Source organism: Mus caroli, chromosome 7 (assembly GCF_900094665.2).
Source record: "Mus caroli chromosome 7, CAROLI_EIJ_v1.1, whole genome shotgun sequence".
Taxonomy (NCBI): Eukaryota; Metazoa; Chordata; class Mammalia; order Rodentia; family Muridae; genus Mus; species Mus caroli.
This window is the reverse complement of record NC_034576.1, coordinates 106,671,090-106,691,926: the sequence shown is the minus strand read 5'-3', so window position 1 is coordinate 106,691,926 and position 20,837 is coordinate 106,671,090. Positions and strand designations below refer to the sequence as shown.

The following is a 20,837-nucleotide window of genomic DNA, read 5'->3' as shown; positions in this document are numbered from 1 at the left end:
AAATATTCCTAACCTCTGACCCCTTAGCTCTATGACTCTTGTTAGCTGCTGTCCCTGCTCCCATCCCCAGCCTCCATGTTTACCTTCCTCCTTTATTCCCTGCAGCCACAGACATAAATAAATGTAATAAAATGTTATCATACTCCAAGGATGCTGCCAAGCTTAGAAATTGGAGTGATGGTGGTAAATGATGTGACCAAGGGAGATTAAAAAAAAAAACAAAACAATAACAACAACAACAAAAACAGATCCCAGAAAAAGCCTGGTTGTATCTCTGAAGCTCAGGTGCAGCTCAGATTGAGTTGGGTTTCAAGAGGATGAGACACAGGTTGGTATATGTTTGTCTTCCAGCTTTCAGGTTGACTTGTAGGGTTTCTGAGTCCCAAGGTGAGCACACTCCTAAGCTGATTTTAGGCTGCCCATATGATGATGACTTGGCTGAAAAAAAGGTAGTTTTTTTCATTGATCCTGACATTTTTTCTTTTCTAAATATTTATTTATTTATTATATGTAAGTACACTATCGCTGTCTTCAGACACTCCAGAAGAGGGCATCAGATCTTATTATGGATGGTTTTGAGCCACCATGTGGTTGCTGGAATTTGAACTCAGGACCTTCAGAAAAGCAGTCAGTGCTCTTAACCGCTGAGCCATCTCTCCAGCCTGACATTTTTTCTCTTAATTTTGGTAGTTAATCAAAGATTCAACCTAGAAGTCAGCTTCAAAAATGTTGTGTTTGCAGGGTTTCTCTGTGTAGCCCTGGCTGTCCTAGAACTCACTCTGTAGACCAGGCTGGCCTCGAACTTAGAAATCCACCTGCCTCTGTCTCCCAAGTGCTGGGAGTAAAGGCGTGCGCCACCACTATCTGGCTTAAAGAAAGTTTTAACTAGCATAAAAACTAGGATCTACTTATTCTAACTTGTTCTGAGGTTTTGATGCCAACAAAAGTTAAGTGTTTAAGAGTTGGTAAACAAATATTATCCTTTCCCCCTTTTCTATCTTATAATCCCACAGAACTATGGCCACACCATGTGTGAGAAGGTAGGCACAGAAAAGCATGTGGCACATAGAACCCTCAAGGTGTGAGTGGTGAGAGTGGAGAGGGCACTTGTTAGTTTGAAATTCTCCCGAGACTTTCTTCTCTCAGGACATGATCTGTCCTGGAAGAGCTGAGACTGCATCGGGGACCCAGCCTTTGGGATCTCAGGCCCTCAGCAGCCATACCCTTGGGATGGGTGTCTGTGCAATCCCCAATCCACTTGTGAGCTTCGGACGTATGGTCCCTCAGGGGCTTGCAAGCTCAGTGTGGGCCTCTCTGAAGATCTAGGGCAAAAGACTAAGAGGACTTCATCCATATAGTGCTATTTCTCTTTGTCCTTCAGCCTCCTCAAGGGCCTGAGGTTTGGGAGGTGTTGGGTTTGGACCAGGCAGGCAAGATTGGCAAGGCAAAGTTGGAGTGAAGGTCTGGAGGCAAAGCAGTGAGAGAAAGACACGTTAGAGACATAAGGATGGGCTTTGTCTAGTTCTTATAAGTAAGTTTTTGAGGCTGAGGGTCAGATTATAAGGTGTCAGAAAATGGATTGACTACGGATAAATGGAATAGAGAAACAATGAGGCTGGGTAGAGAGTTTGGATCCAGAAGGATGGACTCTGACTCTGGCTCTGAGGATTTTTACCCATTCTGAGGATTTCTAATATCCATGCATATATTTGGTATGATGAAAGTATTGCATAAGTTTACTATTTATGAAAATTAAAAATTTTATCTTTTGTGTGTAGGGGAGAGAGAGAGAGAGAGAGAGAGAGAGAGAGAGAGAGAGAGAGNNNNGAGAGAGAGAGAGAGAGAGAGAGAGAGAGAGAGAGAGAGAGAAAGGAGGAGGAGGAGGAGGAGGAGGAGGAGGATGTGGTAGTGGATGGTGTGTGTGAGGTGTGTGTGTGTTGCAGGTGCCAGAGCATGCATATGGAGGCCAGTGGATCACTTGTGGGGTCAGGTCTTTCCTTCCACCTTACGTGGGGATATTGGGGACTGAACTCAGGTGTCAGGTGTCTTTATCCACTGAGCCACTCACCTGCCCAAGATTTTCTATTTATTAAGAGCTTATTAGCTCCCCACTTCTATGGAAAAAATACATTTGGGGGGACATCAAATCATGTGTTCTTATTACACAAGCAGGACACATAGATCAAACTCATATCCAGCTTATCTCTAAAAGTTATTTTTTTAATGGTCACTTATTTTACTTTATTTATTAGATTCACACTCTATATTCTAGACTGGTCTGGAACTCACTGTTTGATCCAGTCTGGCCTTAAACTCAAAGAGACTTCCAAGGACTCAGATTACAGGACATAGCTTGTCTGTATTTGGTTTTCTCTGTATGAGACTGTGACTGTAACTTTTGTGAGTCTACATGTATTGGGCACATATGTCCTTGTAATGTGCATTTTCATTCCCTTCTGTATTCACACATTCATTTTAGCCATCCACTAATTATAATGGAGCTTAAGAATGTATGGGGGTTGGCAGGAAAAGGTCAATGGGTTCTGTGTCAGCAAATGTCAGTGTAGTGTTATCAGTGTTTTATAGCAATTGAACTTTAAGTACGACAATAAGGCTGTGAATGTGGAAACATCTCAACCTTTAAGCAAGATAGAAGACTAAAATCAATGAACTGAGCGCTGCTGTATACTAGTGGGATACTTTGTGGAGTTCTGGGTGTTAAGACACTTTTGGGGAAAACTGTCAGCTAAACTAAAAAGAAGGGAATGAGCAAAGGTAATCTGTCTAAAAAGTGTCTTATGTTGTTGGTGAGAATCTCTTGGGAAGTGTCAATAAAATGACAGTTATGACTTAACCTATATCTTTAATGAAAATTTCATGTTTTTGTGTGGCTTGGTACATACTGGCTTCCAATTTGCATGGGCTTATTTTGCTTTCCATAGAAAGTAACACATACTTAACATATAAAAATTTATTGTCAGAGACACTTAGACTATGAGAATATTCATCTTTATTTGGCTTAATTAATGATATTCAGTTTATAAATGCTCTTGGGTGGCACTGTTGTATGGGCATTGAGGATATTATTGAAAATGAACAAAATTGACATGTTTTTGTCATTACAGAAGTTATAGTCTAGCCTGAAAAAGAAATGTTAAATACATAATATAAGATTTACAAATTTCATAGTAGGAGAAATATACTTTTCTAAGCTAGAGAAATCTGGAAACTGTTTCCAGAGACGTATCCTTTAAGTGCACTAAGTGGACTAGGCTTGTCTGAGGTTGCAGAGATGAGAGGAACACAGCTTTGCTGGAAGCACAGGGGCTGGGAGAGTACTTGAATGGGGCGGGGGGTGGAGGGTGGAGGGGCATATGTACTCAGACTCACTAGGAATGGGCATGTATGAACATATACCTCGATGTGTTTGAAACGCCCCTGCCGTTTGCTTCCACTTCGCTTCAGTTTTGGTGAGATTTGAGTTGTAATGCTGCAGACTCTGTCTGGCTCTGGAGTTGGATCACAGTATGACACTTCAGTCACAGGATGAAGAAAGATCTATCTATCTATCTATCTATCTATCTATCTATCTATCTATCTATCTATCTATCATACATAAGTACACTGTAGCTGCCTTTAGACACTCCAGAAGAGGGAGTCAGATTTCATTATGGATGGTTGTGAGCCATGTGGTTGCTGGGATTTGAACTCAGGACCTTCAGAAGAGCAGTCAGTGCTCTTAACCACTGAGCCATCTCTCCAGCCCTTAAAAAAAAAAAGCTTTTATTCTTTACATAAGTTATATCCCGAATGCAGTTTCCCCTACCTCTACACCTCCCAGTTTCATGCCCTATCTCTCACCTCTCCACCAAATCCACACCTCTTCCAATTCCTTAAAAAGCAAAAGCAAAACAAAACAAACAAACAAAGCAAAGCAAAGCAAAGCAAAGCAAAGCAAAGCAAAGCAAAGCAAAGCAAAGCAAAGCAAAGCAAAGCAAAGCAAAGCAAAGCAAAGCAAAGCNAAGCAAAGCAAAGCAAAGCAAAGCAAAGCAAAGCAAAGCAAAGCAAAGCAAAGCAAAGCAAAGCAAAGCAAAGCAAAGCAAAGCAAAGCAAAGCAGGCCTTCCAGGAATATCAACCAAACATAGCATAACAAATTAATAAAAGACTAGGCACAAACTGTCATATCAAGGCTGGATGAGGTGACCGAGTAGGAAGAAAATGGTCCCAAGCACAGGTAAGAGTCAGAGGTAGCCTCCAGTGCCACAGTTGGAATCCTGCAAGAACACCAAGCTAGTAACCATAACATACAGGCAGAGGGCCTAACTCAGACCCACACATGCTGTCTGTGTTGCTTCAGTCTCTGTGAGGCCCATGAGCCTGTTTAGTTGATTCTGTGTTCTCATGGTGTGTTCTCAACCTCTCTAGCTCATAGAATCTATGAAGAAAGTCTTTTAAAGAAAAGATTTTATATGGTCACAGACATCTACAGTTAATTGAATAGATGTCAAAAAATTTGGGGAGATTTTCTTGGAGGATAATAATGAAACAGGAAACGTGGCTGCATGGATGGTACATCACTGGGGACAGTTAGTTCAAATAATTATATGACAAAGGAAGATTCAGAAAGGTTGGTGAGGTGGCTGATAGGTAAAGATGCTTGCTTAACAAGCCTGTGACCTGAGTTGGATCCCTGAAACCCATAGAAAGAAGAAAGGAGAGAACCAACTCCATAAAGTTGCCTTCTGACCTCCACTTGAGTGCAGTGGTCTGCCTACACACAGTAACCACAATTAAGTTCTAGGAAATGCCTGTAAGTGACATGACTTACATTTTCATTAAGGAGTGTTCCCTTCAGTGGTTTACAGGTCCCTTTTCTCAGTTTAATGATTACATACTAATTTCCTTAAGATATTTTTAAGTTGCTGTATTGTGTGTGTGTGTGTGTGTGTGTAGTTTGCAGGAGTCAGTTTCTCCTCCCACTCTTTGGATCCCAGGCATCAAACTTAAGTTACTGATCTTGAAGGCAAGGGCCTTTACCTGTCAATCCTTCTCACTGACCTCAAAAGTGCTTTCTCTGATTTCCATGTTGCTAAGCTTTATTTTTATCACATTTAAATTCATCCAAAATATGCCTATTTATCCTTTTATTTTATATGTTCTCCATTATTTTGTGTATTTCACATGTCGGCAACATATAATTGGATTTTATTTGGAAAACCTTTACAGAGAACGCAGATTTTAAAATTGAAAATTTGTCCAGACAATGTTGTAGCCGTCAGTGGTATCTTTATTATATTGTTGGCAGGTTTTGCACTTTTTAGTTTGCTATGTGTTCTTTATAGTATGCAATCCTCTGCCTATTGCTATGCTGATAACATGTATTTTCTGTTTTCCATAAAATTACCAGCTGCATAGTGAATTTTGCTTGTGAACATAGAGGTTTTGGAAGACTTGGTGCTTGATTTCGACTATGAGATGTATTGTTCAATTATTGTGTAGTCTTTGGAAGAGAGTGTGTTGCTCTCTGGGTTAGTTTCTATATCTTCAAAATATGGATAATATTATGATGTGTCTTGTAGGTTTTGTTTGTGTTGTTTCTTAAAGAGAGGGCCTCATATATCCCAGACTGGCCTCAAATTTGCTATTTATTCCGGGATGACTTTAACTTCTGATCTTCCCTAGTGCTGGGGTTACAGGCATGTGGTGGCACCATGCATGCAAAGTTGGGGGAGGGGGATAAAGCCTAGGGCTTCTTTCTACAGGCAAAGCAGGCACTATACCATCCAAGCCAGGCCCCAATCTTCTTAGACAACTTTTAAGAAAGTTACAAAAGTGGTTTCATGATAAGATTTTTCAATTGTCGAATGCTGAAAATTCTCAAAACAAATCTAAGTACGAGGAGGGGGGGGGGGGGGGGGGGGGGGGGGGGGGGGGGGGTATTGCTTCAACTCAGCATTTAGAATAAAAAAATTCTGTGTTCACCCACTAGAGGTCCTTCCAGCATTATATTTAAAAAATACAAAGACTCCAACTTCTTCTCCAACTCTTTTCCAACTCTTCTTCGTCTTCTCCAACTCTTAAGAGTTTTTTCCTTCATCCTTAAGGTAGATTGGAGGCTCAACTTCATATCTACTTCTTCACGAGGCGGCATCAGGCAGTCCTGTCTCAGAGAGCTTGTTGTTTCTGCAGGTTCCAAGGAGAACAATGACCGAAACTGGGGTGGGGTTGGTATTTTGACAGATCTGGGTTCTGTTTAGGACTGTTCCTTTTACATCTTAAAATCTCTTGTGAATCCTTGCCATTTCACAAGATCTGCATGTACCACCAGGTAAAGGGTGACCCCATGAAAGAATGCTGGTCATGGAATCTAGTGATTTGGCTCCTTGGCCAGAAGGATGACTCAAGTTTCTCAAAACAAAACAAAAGAAAATGAAACAAATCCTTCCCCCCACCTCCCCCAAACAAGGTATAACTGTGTATCCTTGGCTGTCCTGGAACTCTGTAGACCAGACTGGCCTCAAAATTACAGATTATCTGCCTGCCTTTGCCTTCAGAGTGCTGGGATCAAAGGAATGCGCCACCACCATCTGGAGACAAAATTCATTTTTAACGAAGGGTTTTTAAATGAGATAACACATTAGACATGTTGGAGTAAAGTAGGCATCCAAAATTGTTAAATTACTTCATGTTCCCAATAGTGGGACATTCTCTTTAGTGTAATCCTATTCCTGAAGGCAGTTAGAATACTTTTCCCTATACATATCCATGCAGTGATGAATTATATAGACTCAGGGAAAACATGGTCATTTAAATAGGATTAGCATTTTATAAACTGGACAAGTTATTTCTCTTGATTTGGTTTCTATTGAAATGTGGGAATTAGCACTAGGGGTCTGATGGCTCTTTGTTAAAGTCATGACCATGGCTCTCTTTGGGGTGGAGGGGAATTTATTTGTTTATTTATTTACTTTGTATGTGAGTGTTTTGCCTGCATGTATATATGTGTATTATGTCTGTTTCTGTTGCCCACATAGATCAGATGTGGAACTGGATTTAGCAGGTGACTGTGAGCCACCATATCCACAAAATAAGTGTCAGAAATCGAACCTAGGTCCCCTGGAAGAGCGACCAGTGCTCTTAACCACTGAGCCATCTCTCCTGCCCATGAGTATTGCTCTTAATGGTAATCAGATTTTCTTTTTCAAATATAGGAAACAGAACTGCTCCCAAAGAGGTTGTGGAGAAAGAGTGAGTACACAATTGCTCATGCTCACCATACACGCTTGATTTTAGGGCAGAAGAACTAATTATTCTTCAGATCTCAATGGTTATGTACAACGTGAGTAGCTACAACACTGGCCCCTTCACTCTCTCGGGCATCCCTGGACTTGAGCAGTACCATGTCTGGATCAGTATCCCTTTCTGCTTTATCTATCTGGTGGCCATTCTGGGCAACAGCATCCTTCTCTACCTCATTGCAGTGGAACACAGTCTTCATTCCCCCATGTTCTTCTTCCTTTCCATGTTGGCCATGACTGACCTCATATTGTCTACCACCTGTGTCCCCAAGACCCTTAGCATCTTTTGGTTTGGTCCTCAGGAAATCAGTTTTCCTGGTTGTCTGACTCAGTTATTCTTTCTGCACTACAGCTTTGTCTTGGACTCAGCTATCTTGCTGGCCATGGCATTTGACCGCTATGTAGCCATCTGCTCACCCTTGAGGTATACTACTATTCTCACACCCAAAGCCATTGTCAAAATTGCTGTGGGAATCTCTTTCCGAAGTTTCTGTGTCTTTGTGCCATGTGTTTTCCTTGTGAATCGCCTACCCTTCTGCAGGACACACATCATTGCCCATACCTACTGTGAACACATTGGTGTTGCCCGGCTGGCATGTGCAGATATCTCCATCAACATCTGGTATGGGTTTTGTGTCCCCATCATGACAGTGATTATAGATGTGATCCTCATAGCCATCTCCTACACGCTCATCTTATGTGCTGTTTTTCGTCTTCCCTCCCGAGATGCACGCCAGAAGGCCCTGAGCACCTGCGGTTCCCATGTCTGTGTCATCCTCATGTTCTATATACCAGCCTTCTTCTCCATCCTTGCTCATCGCTTTGGGCGCAATGTTCCCCGCACTTTTCACATTATGTTTGCCAACCTGTATGTAATCATCCCACCTGCACTCAACCCTATTGTCTATGGAGTGAAGACCAAGCAGATCCGGGACAAAGCCATTCTTTTGCTTTTTCCCAAATGATCACAGTGACTGAAGTCTTGGATCTGGGGCCAGTTCATAAAATATAGTAGGTAAAAGGCTGAACCAACAACAACTGGCCTCCAAGAGACGACACATGGAGCTATTGGGGTTTTGCTTTCTTAGTTATTTTATACATAAGTCTACTTAACCATTTTAGTTTTAGGAAAAGAAGCTCAGAGTTTAGAAGAAAAAAGGTATTTATTTTGCTTCTGAAAATAAACAACTTATCTTAATGAGAATCTTTCTATTCTTTTTGGCTGTGCTAAGGTAATAAAGACTCATTGATAGCTATGGAAATTGCTGTTCTGTTTTCACTTAAAATATTTATGACAAATTGTAGTCATTTTTTTACACAAACCTTAATTGTGTATTTATGCATCATAGTAAGGAAGGGAATTTACTACTGATCCTGTAGGTTTCTAGATTAAGAAAATTAAATTTTTTCATTTCTGTGTGCATGTGCGTGCATGTATATGTGTGTATATGCATATCAATATGGGCACATGCATGACACAGTTTTCATGTGGAGGCCAGAGGACAACTTGTCGGGAAGTTAGTCCTCTATTTCTACTATGTAGGTTCTGGGGGATCAAAAGTAGGTTTTCTACCTTGGGGACAATGACCTTTACTTGCTGAGACATCATGATGGCACAAGTTTCCCTCTTTCGACACATCAGAAGAGGGAATCGGATCCTATTATAGATGTTTGTGAGACACCATGTCGTTGGTGGAAATTGAACTCAGGACCTCCGGAAAAGCAGTCAGTGCCTTTAATTGCTGAGTCACCTCTCCAGCCAAAGTTTCTAGAATTTTAATATGGTTGTTATTATTTATTTCTAAACAACATCAGTTATGTGTCCTGATATCTACCAGGTGCATAGACAATGTTTATCGAGTAAATTCATAGAAAATCTTAATGAAATTATTAATCAGTATTGCAGATGTTTTTCTTAGGAGAGGATTAGGAATATATATGTTTGTGTGTGTATATATATATATACACACATATATATACACATACAGACATATACATATATATTTTATGTGCCTAACTATCAAAAATAGTAACGAGGTCTCAAATTAAACAAATTGCTCAATACAATACATGTAATTGAATTTATTGGAGATTTTATTTTAAGACATTTTACTTCATTTGAACTCCTCCAAGACAAAGAAAGAACAGGGCCAACTGCCTGTCAGGGTGCCACTCCTTGATCCTGCTAAAAGAATTCTATTCATGAATAAAATAATAGTTTTTTATGTTATTTAACTGGAGGCAAATATCAGATGGCATATTTTGAAGACTTAAGTTACAAATACATAGAATAGGGTATTGAAGCATATGCCTAGTTTAGTCCAGTAAAAACCATTTAGATATACCAGGACCTTTTTATATTGTCTGGGGTTGTAATGACAAAATTTGGCTCAGACTTCTGTTTGCTCTGATGTATGTAAACAGGTGTAAAAGAATAAGAAAGAACGTTAGTTATTTTTTGAAGAGATAGAGAAGTTAAAGAGAAGAATTACAAATGTCCAAGTCTTAAGCCTACCTTGCTATTCATACCCAAGTGACTGATAATATATATATATTTTAAAAATATTCCACATTTGACTGATATTTAAATACTTACTCTTGCAATATTAGATATGGAAAATAGACACTTTAAAATGTAGTTATTGATAATATTGTGTGTCTAATCAGAAGGAGATGAAATTAAAGTAAAAAATGTGCTGGGGAATTGGCTCAACAGCTAACATCACAAGTGTGACAACCAGCGTTTGGATCCCCACAACCAATGCAAATGTTGGGTATGTGTGTGAACATGTAATTCCAGCTTCATGGAGATGGGAACTCCAGAAAAAGCTGGCTAGTGATACTAGCTATATCTGTGAGCTCTGTGTTTGACTGCAAGATCCTGCCTCAACAATTAAAGTGCAAAAAGAACTGATAATTCTTGATATCAACTTTAGAGATGGCTCAGTAGTTAAGAACACTAACTGTTCTTCAGGAGGTTCTGAATTCAATTCCCAGCAACTACACTTAAAGCTTACAAGCATCTGTAATGGGATCTGCTTCTATGGACAGGTGGCATTTTTTTTTTTTTGATTGGTGTTTGCTTATACATGTATGTGATAAGTATGTGGAATAAAGGCTACAACTGTATGTTGTCTGTCATACTGCCTGGGTTTTAAACTCAAGACCTCACTCACCAGGTGATGTTCTGGATCTCCCTGTAATAATAATGACATCAGAATAAACCTCTGTCTAGAGTTTTTCTTATCTATTTGGCAAAATGATACACACACACACACACACACACACACACATACACACACACAGAGGAATGGGATCTAATAAATCTTAAAAAAAGAAAAAGAGAGGTTTTTAGATTTATTTATTTTATTTTATTTATAAGAGTACACTGTAGCTGTCTTCAGACACAGAGAAGAGGGCATAGGATCCCATTACAGATGGTTATGAGCCACCATGTGGTTGCTGGGAATTGAACTCAGGACCTCTGGAAGAGCAGTCAGTGCTCTTCAGCACTGAGCCATCTCTCCAACCCTAGAAATTCTTCTTCTTTTCCTCCTCCTCCTCCTCTTCTTCTTCTCTTCCTCCTCCTCCTTCTCCTCCTCCTCTCCCTCTTCCTCTTCCCCCTCTCCCTCCTCCTCCTCCTCTTCCTCTTCTTCTTCTTCACTATCTTTTTATTTTATTTTTTTATTAGATATTTTCTTCATTTACATTTCAAATACATCCTGAAAGTCCCCTATACCCTCCCCCGCCCTGCCCCCCAACCCACCCACTGCCACTTCCCACTGGCCCTGGCATTCCCCTGTACTGGGGCATATGATCTTCACAAGACCAAGGACCTCTCCTCCCATTGATGGCCACCTAGGCCATCCTCTGCTACATATGCAACTAGAGACACAGTTCTGGGGGGGGGGTACTGGTTCATATTGTTGATCCTCCTATAGGGTTGCTGACCCCTTTAGCTCCTTGGGGATTTTCTCTAGCTCCTTATTTAGGGACCCTGTGTTCCATCCAATAGATGACTGTGAGCATCCATTTCTGTATTTGCCAGGTACTGGCAGAGCCTAACAAGAGATAGCTATATCAGGGTCCTGTCAACAGAATCTTGCTGGCATATACAATAGTGTCTGGGTTTGGTGGTTGTATATGGGATGTATAATAGCTTCTGGCTATTATAAATAAGGCTGCTATAAACATAGTGGAGCATGTGTCCTTTTTAAAAGTTGGAACGTCTTCTGGGTATATGCCCAGGAGAGGTATTGCTGGGTCTTCCGGTAGTACTATGTCCAATTTTCTGAGGAACCTCCAGACTGATCTCCAGAGTGGTTTTACCAGCTTGCAATCCCACCAACAATGGAGGAGTGTTCCTCTTTCTCCACATCCTCGACAGCAACTGCTGTCACCTGAATTTTTGATCTTAGCCATCCTGACTGGTGTGAGGTAGAATCTCAGGGTTGTTTTGATTTGTTCCATTATGTTCATAGCAGTTGTATTTATAATAGTCAGAAGCTGGAAAGAACCCAGATGTCTCTCAACAGAGGAATGGATACAGAAAATGTGGTACATTTACACAATGGAGTACTACTCGACTATTAAAATCAATGAATTTATAAAATTCTTAAACAAATGGATGGATCTGGAGGATATCATTCTAAGTGAGGTAACCCAATCACAAAAGAATACACATGATATGCACTTACTGATAAGTGGATATTAACCCAGAAACGTAGACTACCCAAGATTCGATTAGCAAAACACATGAAACTCAAGAAGAAGGAAGACCAAAGTGTGGACACTTAGATCCTTCTTAGAAGGGGGGACAAAATACCCATAGAAGGAGTTCCAGAGACAAACTTCGGAGCAGAGACAGAAGTAATGACCATCCAGAGGTTGCCCCACCTGGGGATCCATCCCATAAACAACCACCAAACCCAGACACAATTGCAGATGTCAACAAGATTTTGCTGACAGGAACCTGATATAACTGTCTCCCGAGAGGCTCTGCCAGTGCCTGGAAAATACAGATGTGGGTGCTCACAGTCATCCATTGGACTGAGCACAGGGGCCCCAATGAAGGAGCTAGAGAAAGTACCCAAGGAGCTGAAAGAGTTTGCAGCTCCATAGGAAGAACTACAATATGAACTAACCAGTATTCCCAGAGCTTCCTGGGACTAAATCACCAATCAAAGAAAACACATGGTGGGACTCGTGTCCCTAGCTGCATATGTAGCAGAGGATGGCCTAGTCTATCATCAATGGGAGGATAGGCCCTTGGTCCTGTAAAGGTTCTATGTCCCAGTATAGGGCAATGCCAGGGCCAGGAAGTAGGAGTGGAGTGGATTGGTGAGCAGGGGGAAGGGGGAGGGGATAGGGAATTTTCAGAGGGGAAACTAGGAAAGGGGATAACATTTGAAATGTAAATAAAGAAAATAACCAATTATAAACAACAACAACAACAAAAGCTAAAATGGCATAGTCAGGTTGGAGTAATTACTCAGCTGTTAAGAGCGCTGACTGCTCTTCCGAAGGCCCTAAGTTCAAATTCCAGCAACCACATGGTGGCTCACAACCATCTGTAATATGATCGGATGCTCTCTTCTGGTGTGTCTGAAGACAGCAATAGTGTACAGCAAGTGGGGTTGATTGTTGACCGAAGCGTGCAGGGCCAGAGCGAGCAGAGGTCCTGAATTCAATTCCCAGCAGCCACATAATGGCTCACAATCATCTGTACAGCTATAGTGTATTCATGAACATAAAATAAATAAATAAATCTTAAAAATGAAAGAAATGGCATAGTCAGGTATACACTCTAGAGAGAGCCATCTGTCAATAGTATGAGAAGTACATAGAGAGACCAAAGTGGGAGTCAGACTGCTTTCTACTTATTTGTTTTAGATTCATTCATTTAATATATATATATATATATATATATATATATATATATATATATATATATTTACCTGCATGTATGTCTGCATACCACATGCATTCCTTGTGCCTGCATAGACCAGAAGAGGGTGTTAGATCCCCTAGAGCTGGAGTGACAAATGGCTGTGATCTGCCATATGGGTGTTGGCAGTCAAACCTGAGTCCTCTGAGAGAGCAGCCAATAATCTTACACACCGAGGCATCACTTCAACCATGTCTTTTTCGTGTGTGTGTGATTTTGTCAAATAGATGGACAATTCTGGGCAGAGGTTTATTTTGATGTCATTATTATTACTGGGAGATCTAGAACATCATCCCAAATTCTCTACCTGGTGAGTGAGGTCTTGAGTTTGAAACCTCGGCAGTATGACAGACAAGCATACAGGTGTGGCCTTTATTCCACATACTTATCACACAATACATGTACAAGTAAACCTCAATCCATAAAATTGCCACCTGTTCCTAGAAGCAGTGTCATGTGTAGAATTAATAGAAACTTCTCCACTTTTCCTTTGAGACTGAGAGGAGATAGCATGTGTGTCCCTCAGGCCCTACCTCTGTTTTTCTCCTGTACTGATGAAACAGTATAAAGGGGCCTGGTAGCCACCCATGCAAGTCCTCATCGTCTCCACTTGTCATTGTTGCTCCTTGTAGATCTTCTGTGTGTCCTTCCACCATACTTTCTTCTTTAGCCTGAATCCCAAGATTAGGTGAGTGCTGGCTAGCTATTTGAATGAACTTGTCTGCAAGCAGGATTTGAAGAGAGAGAGAGAGAGAGAGAGAGAGAGAGAGAGAGAGAGAGAGAGAGAGAGAGAGAGAGAGAAATGAAAAGCCATATGGGTGCACACTGAGGCGTCACCTCAGCCACTTCTTATATGGGTTTTGTTTTTTTGTGGGGGGGCTTTTTGCCAACTAAATGAAAAATAAGGTTCGGACAGAGGTTTATTCTGATGTCCTATTATTATTACAGGAGCTGTGTCTCTAGTGCCTGTGTTATTGCTCCATTGAGTGGATGTGTAAAGATTGAAACAAATGAACAGTTTTGTAGCTGAGTTAAGTATGGCCACACTTGGTGTTCCGGCAACTTCTATGCTGGGACATATAGGTAACCTAAACCTAGAGTCAAGTGTGCAGGTGCATGTGTCGCCCAGAGGTGCTCTTGTTAATTTTTTCTCCTCCTGTCTTTTTCTGCCTTTGTTCAACAACTAATGCTAACTATTTTTTTTTTTTATGTGAAGTCCATACAATCTGATAAGGGAGCAAACCCTCCTACAAGTTAACTGCCCCAGACAGTGTATCTTGGAGGCATGTTTTATTTTGTCATAATATATGCCAGGAGGATCAGAGATGTCAAATCCTTTAAAAACTGAAGTCTAAGAATTATGTATTTCACATAGCTTTCCAAATTCATGCAGATAAATGCTTGGAAGCAGGATAAAAGTTAATTATGGAGCCTGGCTTTCTGTCTCCACAGCATATTCTTGTGCCCTTCCCCCAGCCTTGCACAGGCTGGCTCAGACCTCACTTGCCACAGCTGGCTAGCCCACCTTGGGTGGAGTCCTCTGACCTAGGTAAAGTCTATTGTCCTGCCAGGTCTGCAGCTTTCCTCCAAGACACCACTACCTGCTGAGAGGCTGAACTTGTTCAGATACAATCCTGACAATGCAGAGATCCTGACAAAGCAACGAGATTCTGGCATGGTGGGGGATGGGTTTCCGCCCCCCCCCCCAGCTCGCCCTTTATAAGCTTGGACTCATAAGTAAACATTGGCCTTGATCAGAAAACTTTGTTTTGGCTCGTTATTTCTCTTGGAGCCTTTCCCATCCCAAACCCCATCTTTACTTTCAGGAACTCAGTAACCTGTGGCCAAGGGCGGCTACATATAATCTGTATGATTTTTTTTTCATAACGTTTTTGGGCACATTTGTATGTGTCTTATTATTTTGTAACATTTGGCACATCCTATGAAATTAACAGACTCATTTAAACCATGAACTAGCCAGTCCTACTTAGTTCACATTAAAATTTCCTCACTTTCTATTCCTTTTCTCTTGTTTTATGATAATAAAAGACATTTATTTGTGTATGCTTTTGTGTGGGCATGAGTGACCTGATGTGCCCGTGGCAGTCAGAGGACAGCTTGCTGGAGTCAATTCTCTCAGTCCTCTGCGGGTCCTCAGAGTTAAACTCAGGTTCTCAGTTTAAACAGAAAAATTGCTTTTTAAAAATGTCTCTTCTGTCAGGTGATTTTGGCACACTCTTTTAATCCCAGTGCAGGCAGAGGCAGAGAGGCAGAGAGGCAGAGGCAGGAATCTTAAAAAAATTTAACCTATATAGTGTTACTGAGCCCAAGAATCAAGATCTTACATACTTGTATAATGTACAGTGTGGTGGGAACTCTCTTCTTCCTCTTATTTTGAAATAAAGGGCCCCCGAGTTCCAGCTGAGGAACTTTCTAATTTAAATTTTAGTTACATATGTGATCCAGCATCACGTTGGAATTCAACTAGAGTTTACTGATCTTAATCAGGTTCTGAATTAGCAGTACAAGGTTTTGTCCTTAGAAATCTAAGATCCTTTGTTTTCAGGTCCTTTTGAAGCAAGTAGATGTCTAGAGGCAGAGGTAGACATTCTACATCCCTTCATGGCTCTCCCTACATACAGTCCTGGCAGTGATTTAGAGTTTGACAACAAATCCCTCTCATTGGCTTGGACTGAGAGTTTGGAGGAAATCTTATTTGCATGTGAGAGGGATTGGTGCTATTCCTAAGTGGCTGATAGTCACGCCTTCCCTGTGGGGATTGTCGGGGGTGGGGGTGGGATGGGGTGGGGGTGGGGTGGGGGGCGGTAACTCCAACAGGAGCCAGGATCCGGGAGACATGAGAGAACTCCTTCCATCCCATGTAAGTGAATTATCACTACCGGGTCCCGGGGTTCAAGATCTAGCCTCCACTGGAAACCAGGCTGTCTGCGCGTAGCCCATTGCCCCACAGTCTTGTTGTCTGTGGCTCTACATCAGAAGACAGTGTATAATGTGGAGTAAAGAGAGTCTGGAAAGCTCTAGAAAGCCAGTTAGAAGGTAATTGGAGGAACAGAGGATGTTTCCTAAGATTGAGTAATCACGATGTATCGGGATGACCTGATGTAAGCTCATTGCTGTCATCATTGATCACTTCATAAAGTTACCATGGATGGTAAATTACTTTAGGAAAGCATAAGGGTACATGGTTGCAAGTAACAGTGACTCCAGAGCTGCTGAGTGTTGTTACCATTTTCTGTTCTTAGGCTAGGTGACAGCGTGGCCTGCTATGATTACCTCTAATGTGAGCAGTTACAACCCGGGGCCTTTCCTTTTGGTGGGGATCCCAGGCTTGGAGCACTTCCACGTGTGGATTGGCATTCCCTTCTGTGTGATCTACATCATAGCTGTGGTGGGAAACTGTATCCTTCTCTACCTCATCACAGTGGAGCAGAGCCTTCATGAGCCCATGTTTTTTTTTCTGTCCATGCTGGCAATGACTGATCTCATCCTGTCTACAGATGGTGTGCCTAAAACACTCAGCATCTTTTGGATGGGGGCTCGAGAAATCACATTTCCAGGCTGCCTCACACAAATGTTCTTCCTCCACTATAGCTTTGTCCTAGATTCAGCCATTCTAATGGCCATGGCATTTGATCGCTATGTGGCCATCTGTTCACCCTTGAGATATGCTACCATCTTGACCCCCAAGACTATCGTCAAGATTGCTGTGGGCATCTCCTTCCGAAGCTTCTGTATCATCTTGCCAGTTGTATTCTTGTTGACTCGCTTACCTTTCTGTAGGACACGTATCATACCTCACACGTATTGTGAGCACATAGGTGTTGCGCGGCTTGCATGTGCGGATATCTCCATCAACATCTGGTACGGGTTTTGTGTCCCCATCATGACAGTCATTTCTGATGTGGTCCTCATTGCTGTCTCCTATACTCTTATCTTATGTGCTGTTTTTCGCCTCCCCTCCAGAGATGCACGCCAGAAAGCCCTGGGTACCTGCGGTTCCCATATCTGTGTCATCCTCATGTTTTACACACCCGCCTTTTTCTCCATCCTCGCTCATCGATTTGGACACAATGTCTCCCTCACATTCCACATCATGTTCGCCAATCTCTACATTGTTATTCCACCAGCAATGAACCCCATTGTCTACGGAGTGAAAACCAAGCAGATCAGAGAAAAGGTCATCCTTCTATTCTCTGTCAAGAGCATAGAAGGTTGATCTACTGATCTGCAGAAGAAGCAGGGGAATTTCACAGTGTGTATAGTTTTAGCAAGAATGAGATAGTGTGGCAAAAGCAAAAGAGAATTCTATTTATGGTCAGAACTGCTTATAGTTGTTTTGTGTTCTAGGCAGGACTATGCAACACTTAGTCTCATGGATAAAAACCAATCCTCAATAACTTCCTTTGTTGTATAATGGCACTGACAGGAGAGAGAGATGAGGACAGAATAGAATTAACCGAGATGGAAAAAAAATCAATATGATTTGGAAATTGAAATTGGCAATTCCAATGAGAGAAATGTGTTAAGACAGAGACACTGAAGAGAAAAGACTGAATGGAACAAGTTATGTGAAAAATCACTCATTTAAGGGATTAGCAGGTAGATACTAGGCCACTCACAACAAAATTCAGTTATATTTACTGTACATTTTAGGTTTCTGACTAGTTGATTTTAAAATGTGTCCCCCATAATTTTCCACAGCCCTTTAGTGCAACATAAACAGCTGGGCACAGAAAACTAGCATGCATATCAGTGCCAGGGGTGCTTGCTTGGCACTGTGAGAAAACAGTCTCTGGGCTGCCAGGTTCATTCAGAATGTAAACTGAAGGGATCGTTTTAGGAGAATAAAACCCTTGAAAACCGGTTGGAATTAGGGGTGGGGATTCTCACAGTGCATGGACTCAAGCCAATCTATTAAGACACTAAAGTGAAAATTCACTCATGCCACTCAGAGGACTCAAGGGTCTCTCTTTTACACATGGGGATATTCTGGGGCTTCGACTCAGAGGTTCTATAGAGATACTTGCAATCCATGCTTGTTGCTGCTCTATTCATGATAGCCAAGGGTTGGAATAAACATAGCAATCTGTCAGTAGATGAATGCTGGCATGCTGGGGAGGGTAGGGTGGTGGAGGCAGTGCTGCAGGAAGGAGAGGGAGAGGGGAAATGAAGTAATTGTAATCTCCAAAGGGAAAAAGTGAATTTAAAAAATAGAACTTATGGGACCTACATAATGGAATTTTAATCGGACATAAAACAAAACAAGAAATTTCCAGAAACATGGAGCTTGAAATTATCAATTGAATTATAGTAAAGTTGCTCAGCTTCAGAGAGACAAACCTTATGTTTTTCTCATGAGAATCCAATATTTTAAGGTGTGTGTGTGTGTGTGTGTGTGTGTGTGTAAAAACACTAGAAAGAGGATCATGAGAAGGAAAAAGAGGTCTTTTCTTCTCCCCTTAATTTGAATTAATTAACTACATTTAAAAAGTCCAGGTTATGGGCTGGAGAGATGGCCCAGTGGTTAAGAGCACTGACTGCTCTTCCAGAGGCCCTGAGTTCAATTCTTAGCAACCACATGGTGCCTCACAACCATCTGTAATGCGATCTGATGCCCTCTTCTGGTGTGTCTGAAGACAGTGACAGTATACCCACATACATGAAATAAATAAATCTTATAAAAATAAAAATAAATGTCCAGGTTACTCACACGGATGAAGCTCTACAAGACTTGTTTTGAAACCCAGCTGGGTGGCCTGCCCAGCACCTTTTCGGCTCCCCAGACACTGGTGCACTTTGCTGTATTTCCTGGTAGTGACATGCCCTGGCTCTGCATAATGCACTTATATTTCCTTGGGCCATATCTTCAGTTTTGTTATTATCTGTTGACACTTTCCCATGGAGGAGAAGCACATGGCTTGTTTCTCTTTCTGCCTTCCTTTTGGGACACTGTCTCTGTTCTTTCCTTTCCCACACCTTAGGGCTTCCGCGGTCTTTTGAGAGAGGAACTTTTACTCTCAAACCAGCGCGGGCCTGGAACTCACCAGCAGAGCGGACAGCCCTCCAATTGCAGGCAGTGTCCCTGGACCTGCAGGCCTGCATCTCCACACGTGGCTTGACAGGATGATTTTAATTTCATGATGCTATTTTCATGCATATGCCATTACGCTTTGTTCTCAGTTGCTTTTCACTCCTTTTATCCTTCCTCCTCTACCTAGCTCCTGTTTCCTTCAGGAAGTACCTCCTTTTCTTTCTTATCAGATCTATATTCCATTGTGTCTTTGGAAAAAGAGGTCTTAAGTGGAGGAGATATGGGGTAGGGGAAAGAAGATTATAGAGTACATGTGCCATGAAAGCAGATAAGAAAGGATAAGAAAGGAATTAAGTCAGTAGCTCAATGTTATTTAAAGACAACAGAAAGACCAAACAAAATGCAGAGATAGGCCCCCCTCCCTCTCCCAACAACAAAAACAACAACAACAACAACAACACAACAACAACAACAACAACAACAACAACAACAACGAGGGAAACCCTCTGGGACATGGAGGAGCAGATTCTGCTGGCCACCATTATCCAAATCTCATTATCTGAAGAGCAGAACCTACTACACCTTGAAGTGACTTTCTAAGGTTCTTAGCAAATTTCACTAGTGCAGAGCTGGCATAAAATCCTGATGACATTCCCACTGAGCCTAGAATCATGGAAATAGAATAAGGGTGAGAAAAATGCTCAGGGGTTGCAGGGCTTGGTTTTATTATTATTATTGTGTTGTTGACAGTAGTCTTTTCAAAATTTAAATTGTATAGTTACTATTTTTTTTAATTAAGAGGTTATGTATCTTGCATTGAAGCTTTTCTATAGATTCAAGAAAAGAGAAAGAAATAGATACAGAGTATAATGTTTATTGCTGTACATAAATTATGAAATGATTAAATCAAAGTAATTGGCAGATTTATGTATTTGCAGCAGTAATAGTTTTAGATCTATCTTTAAAAATATAATTTTGAAGTACATAATGTATTATTTTTACAACCCAGTCTAATCACAGTGAGGTTATCAGAACTTATTCTTTTAATGTCCAGCTTTATAGACTTTGCTTTCAAAGTCATATCTCCTTGTTTACTGCCCCTTGCCACTCTAGCCAGTGCTATCCACTTTTCCTCTCTATGTCAATTAGAAGTCGAGCCATCAAAAATCAAGGCCCATTATACTCTACAAGGATTCTGCTTTCTGTGCTGACTGCTAAAAATATTCACAGGAATTTTCTGGTAATTTCCATTTTGCTGAGAACATAGATTAGCTAAGTGCTGATATTTTAAAAGCTTTCTGAGGATTTAATAAATAAATAGATTTGGAGTTAAGATAACTTGAAAGTACACACTCTATTCATCTCGGTAGGAAATAAAACCCACAGTTATTCACTGACATGCATGGATGGTTTCCATGAAAGACTAATAGAGTTAGAAAACAAAACAAAGAAGAGAAGAGACTATTGTGTGCACTGTCTCTCTCTTCCTCCTCCCACTCCTTCTCTGCCCAGATGGCTGCTATTATTTTCCTATCTTCC

General features: G+C 41.2%; 2 protein-coding genes across 2 annotated transcripts; both read left to right on the top strand.

Annotated features, from left to right (window-relative positions):
* Window positions 1-7,325: 7,325 nt before the first annotated feature.
* LOC110298647 (olfactory receptor 52H1-like) lies at window positions 7,326-8,264 on the top strand. Its single transcript, XM_021168007.1, has one exon. It carries the CDS (start codon window positions 7,326-7,328, stop codon window positions 8,262-8,264), a length of 939 nt encoding a protein of 312 aa, XP_021023666.1.
* An 8,256-nt stretch (window positions 8,265-16,520) lies between these two features.
* LOC110298705 (olfactory receptor 52H1) lies at window positions 16,521-17,483 on the top strand. Its single transcript, XM_021168106.1, has one exon. The coding sequence runs from the start codon at window positions 16,533-16,535 to the stop codon at window positions 17,481-17,483; it is 951 nt and encodes a 316-aa protein (XP_021023765.1). The 5' UTR covers window positions 16,521-16,532.
* Window positions 17,484-20,837: the final 3,354 nt, after the last annotated feature.

Bases quoted from the DNA above. Each gene is read 5' to 3' on its own strand.
- LOC110298647 (XM_021168007.1), top strand. From the start codon at position 7,326: ATGGTTATGTACAACGTGAGTAGCTACAACACTGGCCCCTTCACTCTC.
- LOC110298705 (XM_021168106.1), top strand. From the start codon at position 16,533: ATGATTACCTCTAATGTGAGCAGTTACAACCCGGGGCCTTTCCTTTTG.